The sequence below is a fragment of the Rhamphochromis sp. 'chilingali' genome (assembly GCF_963969265.1).
Source record: "Rhamphochromis sp. 'chilingali' genome assembly, chromosome: 10".
In the NCBI taxonomy this organism is placed as follows: Eukaryota; Metazoa; Chordata; class Actinopteri; order Cichliformes; family Cichlidae; genus Rhamphochromis; species Rhamphochromis sp. 'chilingali'.
Window position 1 is genome coordinate 24,487,777 of NC_137937.1, and position 19,729 is coordinate 24,507,505.

Here is a 19,729-nt window from a genome sequence, read left to right on the forward strand (position 1 = left end):
TAACAATCTCTTGCTTTCCTTACCTATTTAGCTAACTGAAGTGCAAATTCAATTTAAAATTCAAGAGCTGATTTGTTAAGGTGCTGTGACTCATTAAGTCTTACGAGTGACACTGAAAAGGACTGTCCTGCACCTTTGGCTGCTTTTGAAACAAAAAGTCTTGGTCTGTAAATCACCCCATCAAGTTTACAGCATCATACATGGGATCAAGGGCTTTTTAGACTAATCATCATCCTCACTGATTAATTTGAGTCAGGGCTGTGGGATGGGGGTCATATCCGGTGCTCCCATTTATCTAAGCACTTGATGTTCTTCCCTAATATTTGGGCAGTGGATGTGTGTGAGTGTGTGTTTGTGTGTGTGGTTACCTTTGCCAGGACCCCTAAAAATGTGGGATATCCAGAAGTGCAGTTTTAACAAACGAATCTACACGAGTCTCATCCTAATATTAGTTCATATTTGATACCTTTAGCAATCATGCTAAAGGTATCAAATGTATTCACTCAACAGGTTGGGAGTGGTTGGTGGAGATGGTTGGTGCTACTTTCCAAGTGGTAGTGAATCTTTGAAAAGCAGTGCAAAATAGAAGTAAAAGTTGTGCCTTAATGCTGCAACCAACACATTTCAAAAGGTTCAGCTTTTACTTTCAAGGTGAATATCCTCTGTTTCTGGTTTCATCAAGTCATCATCAAGTTTTATTATAGTTCAGAGAGAAATGGTGAGCAGACATCTTCCATGCAAACTGTGGGTGATCCAAAGGAGTCAAAAGGAGTCTGCAACCCCTTTCACCAGTCAACAGCCAGCATCAGCAATGACTTGTAACATGTTGGGGAATGCACTTTCTTTACTAGAAACCAGCAGTTGCCAACTGGTCTCTGAGCTGTGTGCCTGAAGTTTTAGATATTTCAGTAAAAGAGCAAGACGTTGCAAGTTGAGAGACAGAATGTATTAAGATCCACAAAAAAGTGTGTTATCTGCTTAACCCTTTAGAGCCGATCGGAGCGGACACGCTCCATTTTGCGTAACTATTTTTAAATCCCGGTAGCTCTGCAACCACGTAAGCTAGCGCAAAATTTTTTTTTGCATATGAAACCGGAGGAGTTGTACTTACATCTTATGCCATCAGCTTGTCCTCGGTCACGGTTTCCTTCCACACAAAGCTTTGCAAAAATAGCATAAAAAGCGCTTGCAGGAACAAAAACATAATATTCCAGAAACACGCTTTGCCGGTCCGATCAGCTGTTCACAACACTTCCTACGTTGGAATAGACGTCAGCGCGAACTTTTGCATTTCCGACGTCATTTTCGCGGAAATGTAGTCTTTTTTACCATCAGGGCCTCAGGGCCTATACTGGTCTTTTTAAAAGTTATCTTTGACTTTATGACTTTCTGTGTCGTTTCTGGGATGCTTAGGACTCATATTGCACTGCTGGAAATAGTTTATTTTGATGCATATGCTGCTTTTTTGCAAATTTGCAGTATAATATTTATTTTCGTTTTTCCTGCAGAATATAAAAATTGGTGTATTTCAAAAATAAAACTATGAAGACACTCAAAATAAATTTCCTGTGGTGGGAAACTATTTTGTGCAACTTTTTTGTATTTACAGTTTTGAGGGATAAGCCTCTTAAATTTCTCTAACTAGAAATATATGTTAAAAAAGCAAAAACGATTTTCAATTTTTTTGTAGTTTATTGCACTTTTTTGCAATTTATGTAATTACTATGCACTTAATGAATACATATTATTAAAATCTGGGCTATAATGGTTGTATTGATGTATAACAACTTGAAATGCTCCCAAAATTGGCTCCACAGCATGTAAAAATATAATATAAGCTCTGGCGGACTTGGTTCTATGGTAGGTCTTAAAGGGTTAAAGGTGGGTTTTACACAGCTCACACCGCAATGTCAAACTTTTATTGTGGACATTTTCACTCTTACTAATATCTTGTTGCATTCTCAATCATCCAGGTAAATCTCCAAAAGTTGATTCTGTTCATCTGGACGTAGCGTTTTGTGGGAGAAACGTTTCACACGGTGGACCGACACATCAAATTCACCAGGGAGGATATGAAAAGTGGCAGGTTAGCCTTCTTAGACTGTGAGATTTCCATCAGTAATGGGGGACATCTAAAAGCTGACGTGTACCGTAAACCTACACATACGGATCAGTATTTAAGGTTTGACTCTCATCATTCACTGGAGCACAAACTGGGTGTCATTAGGAAGCTACAACACAGAGCGAACACCATCGCCAGGAAGGCAGAAGAACATCACATCAAGAAGGCCCTGAGTAAATGTGGTTATCCCAGCTGAACTTTTGTCAAAGCTGGAAAGGCACCTAAAGAAAGCTCCAGCTGATCCAGGAGAGAAGGACAACCGCTGCCCAAGCAAAAACATGTAGTGATCCCATATGTGTCAGGAGTATCGGAGCAGTTGAGATGCATTTTTTCCAAACACCGGGTCTCTGTGTCTTTTAAACCCCAAAACACGCTGCGCCAAAAACTGGTGCACCCCAAGGATCGGGTCCCCCGACACAAACAGAGTAACATAGTGTACGCTGTTAAGTGCCAGGAGGATTGCCAGGATTTATACATCGGGGAAACCAAACAACCTCTGGCGAAGCGGATGGCACAACACAAAAGAGCTACCTCGTCAGGCCAGGACTCTGCAATCTATTTACACCTACAGGTCAGTGGACACTCTTTCAAGGATGAGGATGTACACATCCTGAACAGGGAGGAACGCTGGTTTGAGCGCGGTGTCAAGGAGGCCATTTACACGAAAAGGGAAAGACCATCTCTGAATCGAGGAGGGGGCCTAAGGGTACATCTTTTGCCATCTTACAATGCTGTGATTGCAGCCATTCCCCAACTTTCTGTGAATGGTACTCATGGCCATTGATCAGTGAGTTTTGGTCAGTGGTTGTTGATCAATGGTCATGAGAATTTGCATAATTAAGATTAAGGAACTGACCTCCCAGCCCATTGTTCCTTCAGTGAGCTGGTTTCAGTCATTATGCAAATGTACTGTCTATAAGATTGGGGAAACCTGCAGTCAGCTGAGACTGAAGAAGTCACTTTATGAGTGACGAATCGTTTCTCCCACAAAACGCTACGTCTAGATGAACAAAATCAACTTTTGGACACTATTACTAATACTTTATAATACTCAACTGATCTGGTTTGCCTGGCCAGAGTTTTTCCTTGAATTTATAGCTCCACTATGATTGCTGTGGATGAGTCATCAGACCTATGAGGAGTTATTGGCTAATAAATTCACAGTGTTGGACAACAGGTTCAGGGGTCGACCAATCATGTCCCAAACATTTTGGATGAAACTGCTTGCTTTTGTCTTTTATTTTCCCGGTGAAGATTAAAAAACAAAAAACAGACTTATAACATAAAGGTTTTTGCTGCCAAGCCCTATTGTTTAATTATCTGACTGTTTAAAGATGTGCCATTGTTCTTGGTTGTATGCATATGCTTCATCCAAACTCATGCCAAATAAATTTCTGAAAGTCCCTGCCCTTTTCCAAGAAGTTTCCAAGGACAACTTCCCAGATGGTTCCGTGTTTACCAAACCATCTGGAGTGTCAGGTTACAAAATATCCAATCAAGGGCTGTTTTTTTCTCAACAGAAATCAGAGTCTCGAGGGTTGGGAAAGTCAGGTTGCACTACAATATTCTGAAGGGCTTCTTCTTTTTTTTGTCCAATAATACCCAAAACATCAGTCTGTTCAGGCAAACAAAATTAGATTGTGAAGCTGCAAAAAAAAAAAAAAAAAAGATGGGAAAATGAAATGCCAAGGGGTCTTTTAGCCAGCAAAATTGCAAGTTAATCAGTCGGTCAGTTACACGGCCAAGGGGCGGCTATCAAATTAACTAATCAATTATGTAGATATCCAGCAATCCAATTACTCTTTCAATCAAAAAAGACAGAAAGCAGCACTTAGCATCAGGCTAATGGAAACCTGAAAGTTAGGGGAAAATACATTAAAACTTGAAAGACAGCCACATGGTTCATAGAGTAATTTGAAGAACTGCAGCATCCTTAGTATGCCTCTTTAAATGAAGTTTCAGTTTTAATTCCTAGTTTTGAGTTGTGTAGGAAGAAATAAAGTAATCCTGTTTGCCCAGAGCTACACGAGTCACAGCTGAGAATAAGAGGAGTAGCAGGAGAAACATGGGGGTAAGAATGGAGAGCTATATCAAGGGGACACAACGGGGTGCTTTTGAAGCCGCCGAGCTGTATTTGCAAAAGCTGCTTCATGGCAGCTATGCTTCTCTTAGGATCCTTACGTGTACCCGTATGCAAACTGAGACACCCATACACTCCTACCTTTAAAAAAAGTTTTTCAGGAGTTCAACCAGAGGAAAACGTAAAAGTTCTTTCAGAAAAGAATCTCTGAATCCTAGACAGAAGATTACTATGATTTATTTTAGTAGTCTTGATTAGCTTAGTCAAAGGAACCCCGAAGAAGAACGATAACATTATTAGTCTTGTATCTGTATAGAATGAGTTAACCCAGCTGTCACCTCCTACCAGTCAATCTGAATCATTTCGATTCTGAGATACATGTACTCTGTTCAGAAAGTCTGTGTTTGAAATGTCATGCTGACTTCACACTATCCTTTGAGATAGCTGCTTAGTCGTGAACCTCTAATAACGCACAATTTTTTTTGTCATTTATCCTCAGACCCCATTTTCTGATGAAACAGGATAAAAGGTGTATTTTAAAATGATATAAAAGGTGCCGTACATGCTTTATGCCTGTATATGTGCCCATGAAACCTGACACAACCACTCACTCACTTGGAGCGTTTGCTGACTGCTGTTTCAATACTAAATGATAACATCCATCTAAGTCTTTCCCCTACTATGAAATATGGTTTTGAGAGCACTCACTATAAATGATGCTTCTCTTGGTACAATATACTTTAGTATTGGATTTTATACAACAAGGCATTTTCACCCAAATATCTGCTGCTCACTGGATATTTTATCTTTTTTTGACCATTCTTTGTAAACCCTAGAGATGGTCGTGTGGGAAAATTCCAGTAGATTAGCAAAATACTGAAATACTCAGTCCAGCCCATCTGCCACCACCAACGATGGCGTGTTAAAAGTCACTTAAATCACCTTTCTTGGTTTAAACAGCAGGTGACCTATTTCGATAAGAGCATTGAGTTGCTGCTGATTAGCTATGTGCGTTAATGAGCACTTGAACAGATGTCCCTAACAAAGTGACCAGTGAGTCTAAATTTCTAAAGTGTTGTCCTGATCATCTTTCCCTGAGGATTCAGGGTTTTTTTAAATTTATGTGAGCTATAGATCATTAAAATCTCTGATGGTAGTTGGTGACGCGTGAAAGGTGAACAGTGACATATTGCTCAATAAAATCATATATATGCTTTTTGGCCACTCACATTTAGGATGAGATAATGAGACACTAAAAGTGTCTAAGTGTAACGGTATTATAGGCTTATAGCTGTTAAGAGATAGAGAGATGGAGATTATCTCACATTTTTGAGCTTTTAAATCAATGCTTGCCTTATGATCAAATAAGCTTAAAGTTTCTGTAATATTAATCTGCTTCTGTCTTTCACACACACACACACACACACACACACACACACACACACACACACACACACACACACGCGTATGTATATATATATAGATATATATATAGATATCCATATAAAGACTAGGAAACGAAATGACCTTTTCTAAAAATCTGCTCTACGTGATTTGATTCCGAGCTCAAAATTTTGTGACACTTGGATGTCTAAACTCGCCAGCTACATTAATATTTTATAAAAGTCACTTGTGCAGCCAGAAATCAACATAAAAATTGTTCTGAGACTGGACAATGGCTTTTTTTTCAGTGAATTAATTGGTCCTCCGTGGATATTGCCAGTGTGAAACCCCAAATCCCCAAATACCTTCTGCAGCTGGAACGATTCACAAAGGTCATGTTTTAGAAGCTATTGAAGTCCAAGATACTGCAATCACGCTCAGGCATGTACTCAGACGTTTTTTGGCACCAAAAAGCATCTCTGCCTGCTGGTTGCTTTCATTCATGAAAATGCTTCATCTCATCTTCCCACGCACATTCCCATGCACAGTGATTTCTTAGGAATACTGTGCTGGCTTATTATTTCGATCATTTCATTATAAAGTTTCTTTTTCATAAAAAAAATAGCTGTTATGTAATTACAGTGACACATACTTTTCTTCAGGTTACCTGATAAAAAATTCAAATTATTACACAACCACTTTATGTGTGACCATTTACTGAAAAAATGAAAAGATTGAAACATTTTAAAGACATAATTCACGATGCCATGTCATCCATACAGTATACGTTATAATGCCTTCGGGCTTGTGCTAAAACCTGGTGTCAACAGCAAATCATGCAAAGAAGGATAACAGAAAACATGTAGAGGGAAAAAGAGATTAAAATAAATCAAACGGTATACAGGAAGGGAAGATGGAAAAAAAAAAGAATCCAGTGGATATAGAGAAGGTGGTGAGATAAAGAGAGAGAGAGATTATGTGGGTGTCAGATATATTATTGAGGCTGGGCTAAGGGAAGTGGGAGACATGAGAGCATTGGCTGGTCTGTGCTGATGTAATCGTGATCACCACAGGTATAAAAACATACATTTACTGCATAGCTACAGTAAATGTATGCAAAAACACTGTCGTCAGTAAGCAAGTGTGTGGGTATGAATAGAAAGGCTACCCCACACAGCTACCTGAGAAGAATGGAAGAGCCAAAGATAAATGTGTCCCGTTTTCTGCGCTGGTTAGTACACAAACAAATAGATTCCCTCTCTCTGTCTCTCTCTCTTTAGTTTTTTTTTATTTTGTTGTTTTCTTGTTTTTTGAGGGCTACATTTGGAATGACAACCTTTCTTGAAAAACATATAAAGCGGAGCCAGTTTGTGTTTTACTGTTGCAGAACAAGATTTCAGAGGACAAGGCCAGAAAAGCTGTTTATAACACAAGAGGAGGATAAAGCGATTTTATATTTGAAGACAGACAAGCCACTTTTCATTGTAATGTGTTCCCGGCAGCATCTTAATGGGAAAGCCTGACAAGCATTTTGTTCGCATTCATCACATCTTTTCAACAGTATTTATTGCAAAAAGCAGGTTACCGTTTTTTTTAAATGTGCATCCAAATAGTTTTTTTTTAGTTCTTAGTTATATAAAGTGTATTAAAACATCACGAGACAATGGAAGACAACCTCTGATCACTCGATGCTTGCCAAGACCTAAGATTTCAAATGTTACTTAATGTATGATTATTTATAAACTGGTTTTCATATATCAAAGATTTTCTTATCGCAGTGATTTGGAATTTGTTATTTTGATGTTTTCCAGTTCACAGCAATTTCTTGCAGTTGATCCGACCATGTGAAGATCAGATCTATGCCAAAGCATCAGATCAAATCCTGTTAATCCAATGATAATCGTTCAGGATGTGCTTTGCTGTTTTCACAGCTTTTTCTCCCGCAGCAAAGAGCTGCTTTTTTTTTCTTATACCGTGATTTTGACTCTCTTTTTTTCTCTCTTTTGTTTTCTTACTTTTGTTGCAGGTGGAGAGGTGCCTTACACCACCCTAGCTACAAGGATGATGATGGGGGTTTGGTGGATGTTTGCTCTAATTGTCATATCCTCATATACTGCCAATCTAGCAGCTTTCCTCACAATCACGCGTATAGAGAATTCTATACAGTAAGTATTCAACAAATTTTTTTCACCTACTGTTTTTAGTGGTAGCTACCATACTGACTGATATATTGATTTAAATGTTTTCAAGTAAAAACTGCCACCTTTATTGTATCCTTATTGTTGTCATATTTAGGTATATTTAAACCTATGGAGTTAAATGATTCTCAAAAGAGTTACAAATGTGTATTGAACATTTTGTGTGTGATTTTGGGTATACACAATTGCATACTCCAATCCAAACATAGAGCAGTTTGAACACATACAACCCAAATGCATAGGGCTAAAACCTGCATAAATACGGATCATTTACACGCTAATCTGTAAGTCCATCTTCACAAATCTTTTCATTTTCACTTTCAAAAAGGTTCCCGTGCAACTGTCTAAAGATAGTTGTGACTTTCTGTTCATTCAAAGATCGGGAAATACGTGTGCACCAGTCACCTGATCATCATGCCACATGTGCTCGCAGGGTGCTGGGGTTTTGAGACTCTTTTCACACTATCAGTTTGGTACAGATGCACAAATGTGAAACATCTGTTTTCCTTGAAATAACCCAGGAATACAAAGGAGGCTTGAATGTCCTAGTTTTCCACTAGCACTTGAACTCAGCTTAGATTTGTGGATCTGTGCCAAGCTGGCAGTGTGCAAAGACTAAGAGCCTCAAAACCCCAGAGCACATGTGTTGTGATTTGTGCATATCAGGCGACTGGTGCGCACATATTTGATTTATCTGTAAGTGAGCGAAAAGAAAGTTGCAAATATTTTTAGATATTTTCATGCACGGGAAGCTTTTTAAAAGTGAAAGTGGTCAGACTGGTTACATGGAAAACTTGAGCTTGAAAATATTGTGTTGTAAATGATCGCTGTTTGTTCAGGTTTCGACACGAGAATTTTTAAAATAATGTTCAAATTGCTTTGTATCCATGTGTAGATTGGCGCATGCGTTTGTAAGTACTCAGAGTTACACACAGATGAATTGTTTTACACATTTATAAATCTGGTTTATGCCTGTGGATCATATCATACACATTTGTAACCTCTTTAAGACTCATTTAACTCTATTTAAAACTGCACAGCACATCTAAATAGATGCACAACCTCTGTACTGCAAAGAAAGATGAGCCCAAGGCAAAAACTACATATATACATATAGTGCATTTGTATAAATGTGTGCTTTCAGTTATGATTGCACGACACCACGAACACATCTTTCTGTATAAGTATACAAGTATACATGACAAATCGTGCCTAACACATAGACACACACTGCATGCACCTTCAGTGTGCTGAAACCCGGCAACACACAAGCATGCATGCGCATGCAGATTGCTTACACACACGCGCAGTTAATTCTTTACCCTTTCTTTTCTCAAGCTCAGTCCTCCATTATATTATCTGTCTCACATATGTGTGTGTTTGTGTGTCCGTGTGTGTTCTACTGATCAAGGTAGGAAGAAAAAATGGCAAAGAGAGTTAGTGAAACAGTCAAAGTATGTTGAAATTGTTTTTAAAAGTGTTTTTGCAATCTATTTTTTATTTTTTTTGCCTAGGTATCAAGGCAACTAGAAAAGCTGCCTACGTTCAATGCACACACACACAAACACGCACACACACAGACATTTCCTGAAGCGCTGTGCCCTCTGTTTATCTATCCTTGTGATAATATGTTTGCCTGCTTCTCTCCTGGTGGCACTAGGAAACGCTCATCTCTCATTGGACTAATCAGCATGCCGAAGCATCCGCTATGCCCGGCAGTGCCACAGTTAATTGTGCTTGGCTTTGGAATAAACAACATTTATTTCTCTAAATCTCACAACTATCTGTTTCTTAATTTGGTTCTGTCAGTTTGTCTCTCTGTCATTCTCTTTTATGTGTTTAGAAGACCTTTCCTTTAGTTTACTTTGGTCACACTGCGCCCCTCATTCATGCTGTTGTTTTTTCTTCTTTGTTCTACGTCCTTCCGCCCAGCCTCTTGTAAAATGTGTCAATCTATAGTTTCTTTCTTTCTTTCTTTTGTCTGTCCTCAATTGCTTTTTGTTTGTTTGTTTTTCACTTTGCTGTCATTAATGAGCGGCTCTCAGTTTGCTGCCTCATTCAGCATACATTGAGCTAATTAAGGATTTCCATAAATTTTAATGCATTATCTTTAGTGTGTTGACTCTTCTTGGGTCATTAGTGTCATAATTACCAACTAAACAGCAGCACCCACATGGCCCAAGGCCTCCAAAGATGGGTTTTGGGGATAAGTGGTGAGATGGAACATTCCTAAAATAAACTGAGAGTAATTGTAAAGTGTAACAAAATCTCAATGGAGAGATGAGAAATGTAGCCATGCAGAAAAAAATAGCAGTCTGTGATGTTGTGATTAGCATGCACTTTTATCTGATAATCCTTGATTAACATATTATGTAGATGGAATTAGATTGAATGCATTTGTGTGATTGAGAGAGCGAATTAGTTAGTATGGAAAAGAGCAAAAGAGCGCACACATGGGCAAGAAAGGAAGAGAAGGTCGGGGGAAGAATGGAGGCATTCATCTCCTTAGTGTCTCCTATCAGGACAGACAGGATTTTTAAGTATTAATGCCCTTGTTTCATCCTGAAAATGAAATAACAAGTGAACGCTCAGAACTCTCTCTGGACTATTTCACGCTTGGATGTTTTCCCTCAATTTCAGTGTGAATCCTTTAGGAAAACAGTGAGAGATGGCAGTGGAGAGTAGCAAAGAGAGGGTGCTAGAGAGGAATGTACGAAGGGAGAGACAAAAGGGGAATAAGCATTATAAAGTGGAAATGAAGAGCGCAAGTGCGTGGAAGGAAAGATGAGATGGAGGAAACGGGAGTAAAGAGGCAAAGGTTAGAGATGGAGAAGGAAACAGAGAGAAGAGGAGCGGAAGGAAGCATGGTGAAGGGTTTTGGTAGTGGTGATGAGTCAGAATGGGGAATTTATTTTTCAGGGGTAAAAGTGAGGTGAGAGACAGCAGAGCGAACAGAGAGAATAGATGGAGCGGAAGAATTAGTTAGGCTGGGAAGACTAAAAGATGGATGGAGTGTTTGAGGATAAAGCGCTTCTTTCCTGGCCCAACCTCGTACAGGAGGAGACATATTTTATGGTTGATAAAGATTGCCAATAAAGTCAATCAGGTCATTTCACACTTGCTTGTGTGAATATGTCTGCTGGCTTTATAGTTACAGGTGACTCTTTGGTGGCTGTTGCATTCTTAGTAATCAGATAAAGCAGATCATTGTCCACTGGCAGATATTGATTACGTAAAGCTTAAGTAAGAAATGCATGATATGAAATCTGATTTGATCTGCTGTGACTTGGCTTGTACGTTCATTCTGCTTCTGACATCGGTGTCCCTGAAAAATGAACAGGAATACAAAATATTGCATGCTGCACCAGCACTTCAATGATATTGATGATCTGATGAAAACATAGAGACTGAAATGGCCACACAGATCAAAAGAACTTCTGGGATTTTTAAATTATGAAACAATAACGATTTTCAATTTAGCTAACCAAATGTGCCACAGCTGGAACCACTGCCACTTCAGCTGACTTCAGTCCGAGTATCGATTGCCTATTCCCGTGTACAGTATAGTTAGCGGTTAATGTGTTTCTGATAAAGGCTTCTACATTTACAGATTCAGTCTCCTACAAAACTGTGTAGCCACGATCATCTATGTCCTTTCAAGTTCATTTAGGCCAAATTAGCAGCAAAATTAGAGTTTTTGAAGCTGATGATCTTTATTGACAGAAGCTTTTAGCAAAGGTGACCAGGTGACCAAATATGCAGAAACAAAGCTATGCACACAGGAATTATTCCTGCACATATTCAGATTAACCTGCTATTAAAAGGGCCCCTCTCTAGCTATTCAGTCTTTAAATCATTCTCTCACCCCGACACACAGACACACACACACACACACATATTCGCTATTTGTCACACAAAACATTCAGCTGCTGTTCACTCCATTTACTTGCTCATTGAGCTGCTTAGGGGTAATATAATTGGTTGCAAAATGAGCTAGCATACACAGGACAGGAACACAATTTTGTGGACACACAGATCCACAGACACACACACAGAAATTAATTTCACATAAAACACTCACAGAAAGACAGTTAAACACATAATGCATATGGGCATTTTTCCATGAGACACCCACACAATAGTAAAAGAATTTGAGGAATTTAATAGTGTTTAAAGAAAAAAATACATTAAAATAAGAGTTATAGATACTTCTTACGTTTACAGATTTTGGTTTGACCACTATGCTTTCATCTAATTTTTTAAAAGTAGTCTTCATGAATAGATCTCCCAGCTTCTTTAATGACTGTCCAAAACTCTTCTTTGAATGTTGGCTGCTTTTTGATCCGTTCTCTGTTAATGTCATCACACACAGCCACCCTTCCACTCAAACCATAACTCAAGAAGTAAGTCACGTAGGATTTTGAAGTTGATATGAAAAGTGTATATACTAAAAATCTTGTATGACTTTGAATCTCAGTGACCTTGACCTCGAGGTCAAATTCTTTGAAAATATTCTGAATGTGATAACTTGAGAACAAGGTGGCATAGGATTTTGAAATCTATACCATAGGTGTATCTACTAGGAGGCTGAGGGGTACCACTGGCCGCCGCCAGTATTTTTAGACTTTGTGAACCACACAATTACACACATTTTCAGTTTTAAGGTTTTGTGTTTTCCTTGCCTTGTCAATCGTGGAAATATATGCAGTGGTTGTTCAAAAAAGGGTAAATCATATGAGATCTGTATTTTCTTTAAACATACATTTCAGTTGTATGCTGGATACTATCCTTGCGATGTTTCATTATTAATCAAAATAGTCAGTGAAACCAACACAAACCATTTTTATCTGTTTTTGGGGGGTTTCTTCCAAATGAAATTTGGTCTAATGTAATGCAGAGCTAATCCATGATTCTTTCTCTCTGTCTCCTGCACACGCACCATTAAAGAACAAGCTTAGAGTTACTATGCAGTGAAAGCAATTCACAAAGGGGGAATCCCGGTCAAAGAGTGTGCTGACAGGCGTGCATATTCACGGGGGAGCGGTGGGGAGGGGAGATTATTTAGGCCAAAGATTAATTGGCGGAAATAAAAGATTCATGTTCATGGCAAAGTTCATTAAAATCTTCAAAGGATTTTTTCTTTCTTTAGAATGGGTCAGCGAGATATTTAAGGAGGGCTGGAGCCAAGGGGGAAGCGTAAGAGCTGTCCCTTCCATATTATGTCACACGTGTGCGTGTCTGTGTGGGTGTGTATTTATCAAAATGAACAGTGTAGTAATATTGCAAGCAGTAGCTACTTATATTTGTGCCCATTGTAAGTCTGCTTCGTGGGTGTACTGTATTACAACTGAATTAATGAAGTAAGATAATATATACTTGTTGTTCTTCATTAAGCAGGACATGTTGAGTGTTTTTGTGTGCATGTTTTGTTTCCCAAACGTTTGTCTCTCAAATCCATGGGTGGTATGTAGCAAACAAACAGTAATTAGTTTTCGTAATGGTTCTCCATTACATTTCTCAGCGGCCAAACTCTTTGAAAGGAAACCCAAGCACCGTTGCGTTATAATTAACAATAGCTTGTGTATTCCCCCAGAGGTGACAATTTATGGGTGAGAGGTGGAACGAAGGAGAAAGGAAGAGAAACTTGTATGTGTGTTTGTGTTTTTCAGTTCTTTATGAGTGTTTCCATTTTCTTGGTGTAGTTCTAGAAATCTTGAGTATGTGGTTATCCTAGCCATCTTATTAGTGCTACTGTTGAAACTGGTTTCCAGCCACATCTTTTCATACCCATTTGTCGTGGCCAGTTTCCTTTTTTAAAATAAATCCTGAATGTCAATTAAATGTTGCTGCCAACTCCTGCTTTTGGTCCTTAGAAAAATTAATGGCTAGGTGAGTGTCTGAACCACAGTACAGCTGGCCACTCCGTTTATACTCAATTTGTACCATCCAAAATCCCCCCTTTCCAGCCCCTCTTAGGTATCACGGGGAATTACTAAGACAGCAACAAAAGACTGATTATTCACCATGTCCTGTAGAGCCAAGCCCAAAGCTCCAAAGTTAGGATTTCAAGTCAGTGAATGGATAGTTGATTTAGGTGTTTTCTGCTTTCATATAGTTATATGCTTTGTAATAGGTGTTTCATGCTAGGCTGATTCCATCATAAGTGTACCGTATGTGTAAAAGTGCAGACTGAGCTGTGTAGTAATCTTGTACTGTGAAGTGAGTGAATAGAAAGCTGAAACGAGTGTTTTGCTAAAGTGCAGTTAACCTGGGGTCTGATCGTTTCTGTGATTTTAATACCACCGTCATTTGGAAAAGCATTTTACAAAAGAATTACCCAGAAAGTATCAAATGAAATCGTAGTGTCTGCTATTATTACGAGCACTAGTAGAACAAGAGTGATGCTGTTAAAAAGTACTACATCTACAGTCAGCAAGGATCAAATGTGTATCAATACAGGTGAAGGATCTTTCAGGCTCAGCCTTTTTTACAGTTGATAGATGAATGAAGATGATGTGAATATTAACCCTTTTCACCACCTGTGTCTCTGTAGGTCTCTGCAAGACTTATCCAAGCAGACAGAGTTGCCTTACGGTACAGTGTTGGACTCTGCAGTTTATGATCAGGTGCGCTCCAAGGCAATGAACCCCTTTGAAAGGGATCCCATGTACTCCCAAATGTGGCGGATGATTAACCGCACAGGAGGAGGCAATAATAACGTTGAGGAGTCAAAAGAAGGCATTCGCAAGGTACGTCTTTTCATTTTTTATTATTTTTTTTGGTTAATTAAACTTTGGCACAGACAAAATGATTGTGGTTAATGAAATAAACACCGGAGTCGAGTCATTCCCCTGATAGGGTTTGAATGAACAGGACAGGTGGTGGTGGTGCCGGTGGTGTTAAATATCTCTTCTACAATATAAAAAAATAGCAAGGATTAGAGGATTAGGGGGATTTGAGTACTTCTAAATCAGCTTTTACTGTTCACTTTAAAAACATACAGATGGGTGTCAAATTAAAAGAAATGACGTGAGTCCCCTGGTGAAGTGAAGTGGTGAAGTGTGAGAAAAAAAAATAGTGAAAAGTTTTTCTGAGTGTTCGCCTTTGAAACCATTGTCATCATAAAACTATTTTATATTGATGTCAGTGGTACCATCTAGTTCCTTAGTCTCTCTAGGGGGATGGGGGGAGGTCACTGAAGGGTTTTTTTGAGTGTAGAAATGATGTGAATCTGTGATACTGGTATGGCTGTTACCACCTCTCACCGCAAATGAGCACTTGAGATTTTGAATGTTAGACAGCACTCTCCACCACCATCATCAAATCACCAAATGAGGAAATGTGCTTTGGAAGAATAATGCTCATCGGTCCAGCAGAGGTCCAGAAACTTGGAGAATCAATGCCGGGCGGGGGAGTGGAAGCTGCTCTGGATGCACAAAATCTTACTAAAACACATTATATTGGCTTTTCACTTTATTTGTCACCCTTCTGCATTTCATGGTATAGCATCCCTAAAAAACAAAAACTCCTTAGTGTTGTGGCTCAGTCTCTCTCCATGAATCACCCGACATCTTTGCTCTCCAAGAGGGCAAATTTACTTGAAAGCATTGCTGTCCAGCATGTTGTTAAATGTTCAGACTCATCATAAAATTTGTCATGTGACTAAGGCGCACGTCACGCACTGTGCGCATATGTTTTTGGCAGCTGGAGTAGATTTTCACGTTCCAAAGGTTTTCATGCTCCTTTGGCTGCTCGTAAGAAGGAAAGAATTGCAAGTTTTGCTATCGTGTATTTTTAATACAGTGATATTTGTGACCATTCATCTTTAGTGTGCGTATTTTTGATGTATTATGGGTATTGAACAATTTCTATTGTTGGGATGTTGTCTTTTAAAAGTTTCACAGACATTTTCTATCCTTTCCAACATTCACTGTCATTACTATGTTTTTATGTACTTTTATGTATTACCCAGTCATTTTTATCAGGTGCACTAATATGCAGATTAAAGTTTCTTATTTTTTTTCTTACATAAGTTATGCAAATATCAGTGCCCATTCAGCATTTGCTAGTAATGCCTAATTCATAATGCGTAATACAGAGAATTGAAGATGTTTACCGTATGGTCTACAGTGCATCCTTACAAAGCACCGACTCAGCCCTGTTTTGACATGCCGCTCATGTTACAGGGTCGTCTGTGTTGATCGGGGATAAATGATGTTAATGATACACAGATAACGTTCGCATGACTAAATACTTAATTCCCTTGGTGATTACCCAGCATCATAAATACCTGACTGCTGCATCTCATTTGCATGCATCCCACTTTCTGTTTGCATCGTGCTTCGCTCTTCCAGAGGGTCCCACTTTCTCCTTTCTCCTTCCAGAATATATTAGACTTAAACCAGAGCCAGCATTAGAAGGAGTGATGAAAGTGGCACACGGTAGTTTTAAAATTATGCATTCAATCCAGTGTCTAATAAGATGGAAGAGTGGAACCATTAACACTTACTAAGAATCATTTTTTGTTGGTCATGTAAACATGTATACTTAATTATTATTATCCCCAGAAACACAAATAAGGTAGTATTTTATTGTAAAATAGGGTTGTTTGTTGCATCAGCAAAAGTATTTATCACCTTCACTACAAACTTGACACCGACAGCTTGAGAAAACACGTTTACCTAGTGAGCTGACATCTGTGATTCTGGCATAATGGGTTGAGAAATAGTGGCACCAAAGACAAATCACACCTCGAATTTTCTGTAACGATTTTTTAAAGGATTTTAAAATTGTGGTATTTCTGCAGCACATGGGCTACCACAAGCTAGTATGGTACAGAGAGATCATGAATACACATTGTCATTTGATGGCTTTGCTCGGGAGACAGTCCTGTTCACGAACCACGATGAAACCTGTCATTATGGCAACACATAAGATAATAGTGTGCTCTCCCACCACTCTGGATATTTGGTTCACATGAAAACAGCAGGTCATAGCCGTGGCGCTCGCCATTAAGGTCGACAAGACCAAAGTCAAACTCCGATTGGCAGCAGGAAGTTGTGGGAAAAAAAATCTGTTACACCCTGCGTGCGAATCACTGGAATACCACACTTAACAAGAACAACTCGAATGTGAAGTATCACTGCAACTGTACAACCCAGGGGAACACCTGAAACTCCCTATGTGATGCAATTCAGACACAGTGTGCACGCTTTAAATGAGTTCATGGCCAGAGACACTGTCAGACATCATGCTGTTGCGGAAATGTAAAAGTCCAGTTCCTGCTAGCAGACTGGGTTGGGGCGACTCATAAATATATATCAAGAAGCAGTTCTTCTGGGCAGTGCTTCAGTAATTATCAGCTGAGACTGAATTTTCCATGATAAGTAAGTCATATGAAAAAAAAAGGGCTGCTTTTCAGAAGCAGCGCAGTGGGAGGAGGCAGGACTGACAAGAGGCAGGACTGGATGAAGGTTTTTGAGAGAGGATCTGCTTTTTCATGGATAAATTCTCTATGACGGGGTGACACCTCCAGAGTGGCAAGCAAGCACTGCAGAGCAGAACTGAGAGCGAATACAAGAAGGAAGCCGATATCCCCTCTGAATATGTCTCTCTTGATTTTATACTTTACTTTATTCTTTCATCCCCTGCTCTGCATTTCCGTTCCTTTCTTCTCACCTGCATCTTTTTTCCCCCTCTTTTTTTTCTTGCACTGCACCACCGAATATTTGGCTGTTAGTGTTCTATCTCTCCATCGCGCCCCGCCTCCCCCACTCTCGACTCCTACCCAAATCTTTCTTTCGTTCTCTGCTTCTCCTTATAATATTTCATTCTGCAACCCCGCTGTCTCTCTGTCTGTCTTTTTTTTTCATCTACTTTGTGTTAAAAGCTACAGGGTGCACTCTAGTGGTTCACTAATGCCTGTCCCTCTCTGCTGACTGCATTGACACAAGCTGATTTTTTTCCCCCTTCTGCTGCAGTGCCACTGACAGTGACACTGCCGCCTTGACTGTGTAGGTTTAAGCAAATGAATCAAATTAACGGTTTAATTATTCCTAAATTTGGTGGAACTGGGAAACACTGGATACATCCTCTACATTCTGTACATGCAGAGCTTACCAATCATTGATTTTTCCTTTAGAGAAAACATTTTGTCAATGTGGAGACGTTCAACCTGTTAAGAATTCTTCTCATGCTGACAAATACATTTAGAAGGTAGTAAACAGACGCCTGAAATTATTTATTTTTTAAGCTGGAGGCTAGACGCAAAGCTATAATATTATTAACAGACTCCATGAGTCAGACATTTTTGGTTTTCTGTCTTTGTCTGATTTATTCTGATCCGTTTGTCGTCTTCAATCCCGTCCCTTTTGCTATATTTGATTCCCGTGAGGTTAAGAACTTGATATATTTTCCCCCTCAGTGTCATGCTCTCTCGCTCCCTTCTGTCTCTTCCTGCACTTTCTCTCTGTTTTTTTTCTCCTCTTTCCCAATAAACCTCTTACCCCTCTCCGTCACCGTTGTCTCCTGTGCACTATGGATTTTCTCCCTTTTCAGTTTCGATCCCCCGTGGCAGAATAATATTATATGTCAGAACAGGTCAGTGTCTGGGCTGTCTCTGCTATCACTCACACACAAACGTGCAGCCTACACACACACATAAATGCACATACACAAAGACCTACTCAGATTCAAACACAGATACAAAATTTGCATTTCCCCAAGTAGCATGCTTTACACATGCATTAACACATTTCCCCTCATGCACGCCTTGCATACTTTGATACACAAACACACACCAAGCCAGCCAAGCCAGCCAAGCGCTCCTGTCATGGAGTAATATATGTGTCGCTCCCATTTCAGTCAATGATCAAGGCACTCAATAGAGTGAGAGGTGTTGCACCTCTGCCTTGATATCTCATTAACTTTGTGTCACATATGATATCTAAACCGCTGTGCTCTGTGTCACTGTTTGACATAATGGCATCCTCATTTAAGTCAATGGAGGACTTACTTGTGGTCCCATCTATTTATTATTGCATTGTCTCAAGAGTGAAAGCAAAGTCTTTTTTTGTCTGTCAGTATCAGTTACTTACCCTCTAAATTATATGAAACCCTTACTGACATCGATAATAATAAGATGCGCCGATATTAGCGACGGTAACTGTAGAATCTCGCAACTCCTTAAGCTGGATCACTGAGCATTGTCTTACGTTTTCTTTATATGACTCTATATGGTTAATAAAATGCTCTACTTATGCGACTACAGTTTAAAGCCTCATCTAGTGATTTTTGTTGTTGATAATAATTTCAGCCAATGTGACAGGAGACTGTACCATGAAATGGAAACGTTTTCCACTGAGCGCCGTTTATGTCCTAATACTATAGCACGTACATGCATGCTTGGCATACTCTATCACATTTCACTTGAAGCTCACAAAACTAAAACCTTCAGATTTGCATGTTTATTCACATACGTGCCAATGCCGACACGTACACACACCTGACTCGGTTGAATTAAGTATCCCTGTGTGAATATTTGACAGCTACTCTCTGTCAGGCTTTAAGAGTCTCTGATGACCGCTGAGTGATTTTAGAGTTGAGTGGATTGCCAGTGAGTGATTTTCTGTCTGTATGACTTTCTGCTCCACCATGGGAAGGTACCACTTTAGAAAATGCATCTTTTCCCCTCATGACATTGCCTACTATATATTACCGTTATTCCTAAAAAAAGAAGAGCAGAAAGTATTGAAACTTTCACTGCAACATTATCAACGATAGGCTGGGGAAGGGGGGGCTTCACGGTATAAAGGTCCTGTTCTCCAACAAAGACAGGCAACACTGTGTGAATTCAATATCCTTCCAAACTTACCCTGCAATAAATAATTTTCAAAAGGACGATGAAGGCTTTGGAAAAAAATTTCCCATACTTGTAGCAGCCAATGA

The 19,729-nt window shown here is 39.3% G+C and overlaps 1 protein-coding gene across 1 annotated transcript in view; it reads left to right on the forward strand.

Moving 5' to 3' along the window:
- The window catches only part of grid2 (glutamate receptor, ionotropic, delta 2), a 539,815-nt gene that overhangs the window by 453,814 nt on the left and 66,272 nt on the right, over positions 1-19,729 (forward strand). The window contains exons 12-13 of the mRNA XM_080893112.1: positions 7,612-7,750; positions 14,337-14,532. Coding sequence (XP_080749238.1) covers positions 7,612-7,750; positions 14,337-14,532 — 335 coding nt within the window. The remainder of the gene's footprint in view (positions 1-7,611; positions 7,751-14,336; positions 14,533-19,729) is intronic.